Source organism: Chaetodon auriga, chromosome 19, assembly GCF_051107435.1.
Source record: "Chaetodon auriga isolate fChaAug3 chromosome 19, fChaAug3.hap1, whole genome shotgun sequence".
Lineage (NCBI taxonomy): Eukaryota > Metazoa > Chordata > Actinopteri > Chaetodontiformes > Chaetodontidae > Chaetodon > Chaetodon auriga.
This window is the reverse complement of record NC_135092.1, coordinates 22927033-22936319: the sequence shown is the minus strand read 5'-3', so window position 1 is coordinate 22936319 and position 9287 is coordinate 22927033. Positions and strand designations below refer to the sequence as shown.

Genomic DNA, 9287 nt, shown 5'->3' with positions numbered 1-9287 from the left:
GACGGAGCTTGAGACGTCTCCTAGCAACAGATTGACATGTGGGAAGTCTTCACCAGCTGTTTGTTCAGTTTGAATGGAGTCGAGTCACTGAGGAAGGCTCATGTTCTGATGAAGAGGAGTTCTGCTCTGATGAGTGGAACGAGTTTGGCTGACCTGTAAAGTACCTGCAGTGTACTTCAGCTGAGTATTTCTACTTCATTGTACTTTCAGAGTTCTGGTGTTGTTTTCACTGTTTGGTCAGATTCAGATTCATCAGGATGGATTACTGTTAAATATAATATCAATAACTGAGCTTCAGCCTCAGCCTCAGAGATGAACTGAGGTCTGATGTGACCTCACAGTGATCAGTCCACACACAATAACACCTGTCCTACAGGTGAGCCCAGGCTGCCCCCGGAGCTGATCCGGCTCTGGTGTGAACGGCGTGAAGCCGGAAGAAAGCCGCGTCCCCGGCTGTGAAGAGGAGGAAGCTGTGCAGGAAGTGTGGAGCGTGTGTCGGACGCTCAGTCTGCAGTCATGTCGGTGGCGCTGTCGGTGCTTCTGTGTGTCTTCTGGACTCAAACTGACGGAGTCCGCATCGGGGACCCGAACCAGAACCGCTCGGAGCCGCCGGACGCCGCGGTGATGGCGGGCCTGTCCGCGGTGATCCGGCGGGTGGAGCCGCGCTTTCTGTCCGTCACCATCGACGCGAGCCTGGCGTCAGAGGAGAAGTTCATGTTCCTCCTGAGGTGGGTTCAGTGCGGAGCCAGCAGCTGCTCGCTGGATCCTGCGGGTTAGTGTGCGGTGATCTGCGGTGATCTGCTGTGATCTGCTGTGATCGGCTGTGATCTGCGGTGATCAGCTGTGATCTGCGGTGACCTGAAACTGCTTAAATCCTCTGAACTGTGAAGTGTTTGTAGTATTCACAGCTTTAAATGAGTTTCAGGGGATTAAATGCACCTTTAACACACAGACAGGCTTCACTTCACTGAGCATCAAACAGGCAAATCAAGTACTTCTACTGCAGTAACAACGATGAGTACTTCACTGCAGTGTTTGAGGAAACTGACTTTGTCTCCTGTCTGTGAATTATTCATCGAGTCTGAAAGGATCCGTCTGAGTACTTTAACTTCCTGATAATACTACGTGCACTTTAGCTGAAGTAACACCGTCAGTACTTACTGGATCGGAATATTTTATACTGTAGTATTGCTGCTAAAATATAAGTTTCTTTTTTCATGTTTTTAAGAGCGAACACGACTCAGCTCGGAGTTCACGTTGATTCACGTTCAAATTCATTTCATCAGTGTTTGCTTTGAGAGACAGTCGGTCAAAATGAACAAGATTTGACAGGAAATGCAAAAAAAGAAAGAAAAATCAAATTCTGCCAATAATTTATTCACAGATCAGCAGTTCATTTGGTCACAGAAGCAGAAAGAAGCTTCTTATTGATCCTGTTGATAAACCAGCTTCTGATAAAGTTTGTTCTTTGCTCTGAAGAGACCAACGGAAACATGAACGTGTCTTTTCTTTTCTTTTCTTTTCTTTTCTTTTCTTTTCTTCCCTTTTCTTTTCTTCCCTTTCCTTTCCTTTTCTTTTCCTTTCTTTTCTTTTCTTTTCTTTTCTTTTCTTCCCTTTTCTTTTCTTCTCTTTTCTTTTCTTTTCTTTTCTTCCCGTTTCTTTTCTTTTCTTTTCTTTTCTTGCCTTTTCCTTTCTTTTCTTTTCTTTTCTTTTCTTCCCTTTTCTTTTCTTCCCTTTCCTTTTCTTTTCCTTTCTTTTCTTTTCTTTTCTTTTCTTTTCTTTTCTTTTCTTCCCTTTTCTTGTCTTTTCTTCCCTTTTCTTTTCTTCTCTTTTCTTTTCTTTTCTTCCCGTTTCTTTTCTTTTCTTCCCTTTTCCTTTCTTTTCTTTTCTTTTCTTTCCGTTTCTTTTCTTTTCTTTTCTTCTCTTTTCTTTTCTTTTCTTCCCTTTTCTTTTCGTTTCTTCTCTTTTCTTTTCTTTTCTTCCCGTTTCTTTTCTTTTCTTTTCTTTTCTTCCCTTTTCTTTTCTTCTCTTTTCTTTTCTTTTTTCTTTTCTTCCCTTTTCTTTTCTTTTCTTTTCTTTTCTTTTCTTCCCTTTTCTTTTCTTTTCTTTTCTTCCCTTTTCTTTTCTTTTCTTTTCTTTTCTTTTCTTCTTCAGCTCTCCAAAGATAAGAACGCTGGCAAAAGCTTTAACTCCATCTTTTTTGAGGTTTGGGGGGACCAGACAAGACTTCATGGTGTTCACCCCTCAGAGGCATCAGCCGGACTCTGGTTTCACTGCAGGTAAGACCAGATCCTCACAGATCCCATTGAAACCGTCAGAGCTCCCACACAGACGAGCCACCGTCACAGCAGACCTGTTCATTCTTGTTCTTTTGAATCGCTCAGGATCAACAGACTGACTTCAGCCTTTCTTCATCATCACTGTGCTTCAATCTGTGGTTCATAATATGGAAACTGATCAGATGTGAAAGGTTAAACATGACAAAGATTAAGATGCTCAGTGACATGTTGGCAGAAATGTGCTTTCCTGGTTTACACGATGTGTTCCAGTCTGGTTCCACAGCCCTTGATCTGTGGAAGCTAAATGTTATCAGGCGTTCCACAGGGGTCAATGCTTGGACCACTGCGTCATTCACAGGAAACGTGATTGGTATCCTGTCATTCTATGCAGATGACTCGCAGCTCTACTCTCGCTCTTCTGTTGATCCCAGACCAGTACATGACTGTCATGTGACGCCATTTTGTTTCTGTGTTTTGAGTTGGACAAAAAAACTGCCTCACAAAGAGAGTCCAGATGTCCCTGAAGATGATACGGTAGCTAAGATGCAGCACAGTTTGAAATGTACGCTCTGAATAATATTCCCCCCGTGGCCTCGTTAGCTCCGTCCTGTGATAAACTGGAGTTGCCCTCGTGGCTGGAAGACAAGCTGAAGACGGAGTGGACTCGACAACAGGTGGTCCTGATGAGAGAAGATCTGCGGAGGAAGTACAGGAGAGTGAAGTTCACAGGTACGAGCTCTTCTGGCGTTCTTGAAATGTTTGCTCTCTTTATTGTCAGATTTATTCAGACTCAGCTCATCGTGGGGAGTTTTGTTCTCTGTGTATTAACCTTCTCTGAGCACCGTGAGCCACCGTGTCCGCAGACGGGGATCAGCTCCAGCTCTAAACCAGGTCCTGGGTCAAGGTCACTGACAGTGCTAACCGCTGTCCTCTCCCTGTGACAGAGAACACTGTGGACCTGCTGCACTCCTTCACCAACTGCTCGGGGATGGATCTGATCTTCGGCCTGAACGCTCTGCTCAGAACGGCCGAAAACAGCTGGAACAGCAGCAACGCCTGCTCGCTGCTGCAGTACTGCCAATCCAGAGGCTACAGGATGGCGTGGGAGCTGGGCAACGGTACACAACGGGGCACGTCCACGCTCTTAGCGCTGCAACCTCATATCAGCCGTGTGCATCAAACAAACACGTTCTCGTCTGTTCTTCCCGTCAGAGCCGAACAGCTACGAGAAGAAGGCGGGGATTCGAGTGGACGGACATCAGCTGGGAAAAGACTTTACTCGTCTCAGGGAGATGATGTCACAATCCAGATTTTATCGCGACGCCAGACTGTACGGGCCGGACGTCGGTCAGCCTCGAGACCACAGGACAGACATCCTGGAGGGGTGAGAGGTCACGCTGTCCCTGTTCCCATGGAGACGGTTTGGTACTGTTTGAATATGGAAAGTTTCTTAAAGGGAAGATTAATTCTGACTCCTAAAACAATTGTTCCTCTGTAGAGACATGTGTTCCCCTTTAAGAGAAATGATCCGACACATTAAGAAAGACTTAAAGCCACATCAGACTGTTGGAACGGCAGTTTAAAGCACATCAGTAATTGGATAATTAGCACTAATTAACTCATCTGTGTTTACAAACATGTTGTGTGAGTTTATACAGTCTGAACATGGAGGCCATGTTTTCTGCTCACAGACTCATTAAAGCGGCAGAGGCTGAGCTCGAGTCTCTGCTGTCCGAGTCTCTGCTGTCTGAGTCTCTGCTGTCCGAGTCTCTGCTGTCCGAGTCTCTGCTGTTTGAGTCTCTGCTGTTTGAGTCTCTGCTGTTTGAGTCTCTGCTGTCCGAGTCTCTGCTGTCCAAGTCTCTGCTGTCCGAGTCTCTGCTGTCCGAGTCTCTGCTGTCTGAGTCTCTGCTGTTTGAGTCTCTGCTGTTTGAGTCTCTGCTGTCTGAGTCTCTGCTGTTTGAGTCTCTGCTGTCCGAGTCTCTGCTGTTTGAGTCTCTGCTGTCCGAGTCTCTGCTGTCCGAGTCTCTGCTGTTTGCTGTTGTATTAACCATCAGTGGATCCTCTGGCCCCTGTAGGTTCCTGCAGACTGGAGCTGAGGCCGTGGACGCCTGCACGTGGCACCAGTGAGTTGACCTTTGACCTCAGACTGCAGAAACAAACTGTGAAGACACAACATCACAGCACAGAGTCCATCTGCTAGTGGACAGGCTGGTCTGTCCCAGTTTAAACATGTGACCTTCTTCTGTTTCCTAGTTATTATGTGAACGGCAGAGACACGTCCTTGGAGGACTTTCTAGATCCTGACGTTCTGGACACTCTGGCCTTAAAGACCAATGAAGTCTTGGAGGTAATAACGTGCAGGTGAAGTGGACGGACACAGGGACCATTTATTGTTGGACACGTCGTCCTTACGTCTCTCCATGTTTTCTGTCCTGGTCCAGAAGGTGAAGCTTGTGTCTCCTGGGAAGCCGGTCTGGCTCGGAGAGACGAGCTCAGCCTACGGAGGAGGAGCTGTGGGACTGTCGGACACGTTCGCAGCAGGATTCATGTGAGTTAGACGAGTCGAAAGACCGAACGGTCCCCGTCCACGTTGTCGTTCAACAGATTCAATTAACTTTTGCTGTTTTCTTGAGTCTTCGATGAGCTTAAGTTCAGTGTCTTTGAGTTCTGGTCGGAAACGAGATGCTTCAGTAATTAAACTGAGGGAAAAGAAGCGAATGTGACCCGAACAGTGATGCAGGGCACAAGTGTTGACTGTCAGACAGTCGTGGTTCACAGTGCTACATGGAGCTAATTGAGTTTACTAATTACCCAGCAGCCCCGGTCACATGACAAACCTTAAATCTGCTCGCAACATGGCTCACATGTGGATTCCGAAGTGAGAAGACAAAAACACTCTTGGTCTTTGCACATGTCGTAGAATTCTCTGGAAACTCAGCGTATCACACTGAGATATGAACACATGACTGTGTTATGAACACATGTTTCAGCATCATGAACACATGTTTCAGGGTTATGAACATGTTTCGGTAACGTGTGCTGTCTGCAGGTGGCTGGATAAACTCGGCCTGGCAGCCAGGCTCGGCCTGGATGTGGTGATGAGGCAGGTGTTCATTGGCTCTGGAAGTTATCACCTGGTGGACGATAACCTGGATCCTCTACCTGTAAGACTCCTTTAATGATTCATGTCTCTCATTATGTTTGAACGCGTCCTCGACAGCTTTAGTTAGTCGTTACTTTACAGATTTGAGTGAAGAAAAATAAAAATATGATGGATAACATGATTGATTGATTAAACTGGGTGAAGAGATGAAAGAGTGAAGAGCTGTTTTCTAACTCGTCAGATGAAACCATGAATGAATTTGTCTTTAATGAAATGATGTGAAGACGTCTTGTCTGTCTCCTCTCAGGATTACTGGTTGTCTGTCCTCTATAAGAGACTTGTTGGACCGGAGGTTCTGAAACTCGAAGCCTTTCCCGGCGCCGCTGCAGGGAAGCGGGTGAGGCTGTACCTGCACTGTGCCAACAGAAAGAGGTACTCCTGCTTTCCCATCGCGTGATCAGCTGAAGCGCCTCCGTGGAGCAGCTGGTTCAGCGCCGTCTGTTTTTCTGCAGTTACAGAAGCGGAGCCGTCACGTTGATGTCGATGAACCTGAGCAGGAAGCCGGCCAGGATCTCCGTTCCTGCCCTGGTCTCCGGCACAGTGGAGGCTTTTGTTCTTCAGGCTGAGCGTCCGGGGGAGGAGGGGCTGTACTCCAGGTGCCGTCAATACACCCATTTATCACCGAGTTAGCCTCAAGTCTTCTCTTGGCGTCATGTGAGAAGCACGTTTTATCACTCTGTCAGCGTGAAATGCCGAGGCAGCCGATGTGTTTCATGTGTTCCACGTCCGTCAGTTTGTCTTTTCTGTGTTCGTTAAAGAAGCCGGAAAGTTTGATTCAGTCTGTGAAAACTGCTTAATGATACAGAGAAGATTTCTAAAGATAGAAAAAATGCCCCTGATGACATCAGAGTGATGTCATCAGGGGTATCTCAGAGTAAAGCAGCCTGGAGCGACTGCTGGCTGACACTCAGTGTTTCTGTGACATGATTACTTGACATCGTTATGAAAATGAAAATCTTTATTTCTGAACTCAATGAAACGAGTCAAAAACACTTTTATTGATCTGGTTCAAATGAAGCCTGTTTGATGAGTGCGTTTCTTTTTCAATGGTCCATTAAGAGTTAAGTGAAGGGTTAATGCTGGTCCGATGGAGTTAGACTGACTGGGTTTTATTTCTTTGTCTGCTGTTTAGTGGCCAACTAGTGAATTTCCTACATTGACAGGGAGCACCTGAATGCAGCACCGGTGCTGACATGTTCAGTAACGATCAGGGAGGGAAAGCTATTACAGTGCAGGTGGTAATGAGCCAGCTGACAGGAAGTGTTAATCAGCTGCTGATCAAACAGAAGCAGGTGGAGCTGCAGATGCTGCTGTTAGTAGCATCACTCAGGCGTGGACAGATTGCAGGTGTTGGCAAAGATGGACGCAGGTGTTCACCAGCCTCTGATTTAATCTGATTAAACGAGTGGAAACGAGGCCCGCTGGTCCTGGTCTGGTTGTGGACTGTCCCCTCTGTGAGGCTGAGGACAAGAACTCATCGGTTTGCTGTAGTGAGGTGCGGTTCTACCCCATAAGCCTTCAGGTTCAGGTTCCTGATGGAGGCCGCTTCACTGACTCCCTGTAAAAAATCACTTCATCTGCTGAACCTTCAAAACATTTCAGCTTGTCAGTTTATTTTTAACGTTTAAATGTCAAATATTAATATGAATTTCTGTATATGTTTATATTAGAGATAATAAAGCACATAATAAAGCATAATCGCACATAATAAAGCAATAAACTGGACACTGAGTGTCCAGTTTATTGCTCAGGTACAGCGGTGATCAGTACTCATGACTGAAAAGTGATAGATCTGTGGTTGTGTGACGGATGAGGGCTAACAAGCGGCTGTTTCAGGTCTGTGAAGCTGAACGGAGACGTGTTGAAGATGGTGGACGATAAAACTCTGCCTGAGCTGACGGGGAGCCGCCTGCCTCCAGCCGAACACCTGCAGCTTCCTGCCTACTCGCTGGCCTTCTTCGTGTTCACAGATGCCGGAGCCGCCGGCTGCCTCTGACCTCATCACTGCAGGTCAGGTGACACTGAGCTGATCACCACTGCCCCAAAGTGACTTCAACTCCAGTCAGTGACGGACTGAAGATGGAACATGTCGATGATTTGGTGCTGTTTCTGACACACAGGGTGCTGGAGTTTTTTTATATGTAGAAAACACTGTATGCTTTGCTAATAAAGTTTTTCTAGTTCAAACACACAAAGGCAGTCGAACATGTGACTTCAGCCGCCGTTGGTCAAACCGAACATCACCAGTTTAGATCTGCTCAAAGTCCAACAGTGGTTGTCACTCTCAGAGTGACTCTCAGCGTGAAGCAGCACCTGAATGCATCAGTGAGCCTCGGTGATCTTTTACCTCCTGGAAACCTTTATGACAAACCGATATTTGTGAATCTAAACACACTGACAGCTCACTCGTTAAAGATGCCTTCAGGGCCTCTACCTGTCCTGAACACGTGACCCAAAGACAAACGTGATGACACCTGACGCCAGCTCGGCATGAGTCGTCCAGGTGATGTTTGTCTGCCTCGTCTCCACATGAGTCAGTCAGCTCAGTTTGAGGTGAGACTACAGACATGTTTCCATCCAAACTCAGTGATCAAATAAGACCTGGCTGAACGCTTGTCTCAATCCTGCTGTGTGAGTCTGATTCACTGCTGATGGAGACAAACAGCAGGTGGAGCCGATCCTCCAGTCACTTCAGCTAAACCACCACAGAAGAAGAGATGTCACTAAGAGCCGCAGTCAAAGGTCAGACAATGAAAACATGATGGAAAGCAGACATTTCTCTTAGTTTCATGTGTTCATATGAGAAAGGTTTCAGCCTCCTCATCATCACTCCACACAGATCTGATGGTTTCAGTGACGAGTGACGTTTAAGTGTCATGGTTCATGGATGTCATCTATCGTCCCTGAACTCCAGAATAAATGCTGTCGTTTTATTTTCTGTGAACATGTTTGATGCTGTGGTTCAGAGAAGAAGAAGAAGAAGAAGAAGAAGAAGAAGAAGAAGAAATCTACTGACACCTTAAGATCTGGACTCATCTGATCAGAGGGATTTTTTTTAGATCCAAAACTTCATAATGAATTTTTTGTCCATTCATTGAAAAAAAAAAAATGAAATATGGGCCTAAAGAACTTTAAAAGCACATAAATCTGAATAAAAAACAATATTTCTACTTATGTAAACGTTTTGATTCTTTATAGAAAGAAGAAGAAGAAGAAAACAAAAGGAAGAGTCCACTGAAGTGTCTGAAAACTGGTTTTTAAGTTAAATAAACAGAAATCTTCCAGTAGTGGCCATGTTGGTATTTGAAGCAGTTTGATGAGCGTCCACGTGGCGGCGCTATAGTCCTTCTGTGCAGCTGCTCGTGCTGCGTTCACGTGGCATAAATCTGGAGCAAGTTCAGTGTTTAACAATGACAGTTTCTGTACATCAGAGAGTTTTGGGAACAGCTCTGACAGACGCTGCAGGATGTTAGAAACCACCTCACACCAAACCCCTCAGAAAAATCAGACGATTTAATTTGTCCATGTTAAACTGTCAAAGTAGAGCAACAACATGATCAGTCAGCCCTCAGTGCTGATGACCAGCAAAGAAAAACGTTCTACTTCTGAAATTGAACCTTCTGCAGCAGAAACTTGCCTTTCTGTTGCCTCCTGATGTTCTGGAAAGAGATCAGCTGATTCTAAAAATGGCTGGAACTGTCCTCCATTCTGTAGAACAAGTGCTTCAAATAGACTGCAGGGCAACTTTAAAGTCCTAACTTTGGGAATGGAGTTTGGTATGACCAGAAAAAAGCTGATTTGCTTGAAATCTACTGTGAACCAATTGAAAGACAATTATTATTATT

The 9287-nt window shown here is 45.6% G+C and overlaps 1 protein-coding gene across 2 annotated transcripts; it reads left to right on the top strand.

The window, feature by feature from the left end:
• The first annotated feature begins 481 nt into the window (after nt 1–481).
• hpse (heparanase) lies at nt 482–7633 on the top strand. 2 transcript variants are annotated; one of them, XM_076758405.1, is made up of 12 exons: nt 482–728; nt 2155–2279; nt 2880–3008; nt 3224–3397; nt 3492–3663; nt 4355–4402; nt 4533–4626; nt 4721–4827; nt 5329–5443; nt 5690–5814; nt 5895–6038; nt 7279–7633. In XM_076758405.1, exons 1-12 carry the CDS (start codon nt 517–519, stop codon nt 7436–7438), a joined length of 1605 nt encoding a protein of 534 aa, XP_076614520.1. In that variant the 5' UTR covers nt 482–516; the 3' UTR covers nt 7439–7633. The 2 variants fall into 2 exon arrangements, with proteins under 2 accessions (XP_076614520.1, XP_076614521.1); XM_076758406.1 differs by having other exon boundaries at nt 2206–2279; nt 7279–7557.
• The last annotated feature ends 1654 nt before the right edge of the window (nt 7634–9287 follow it).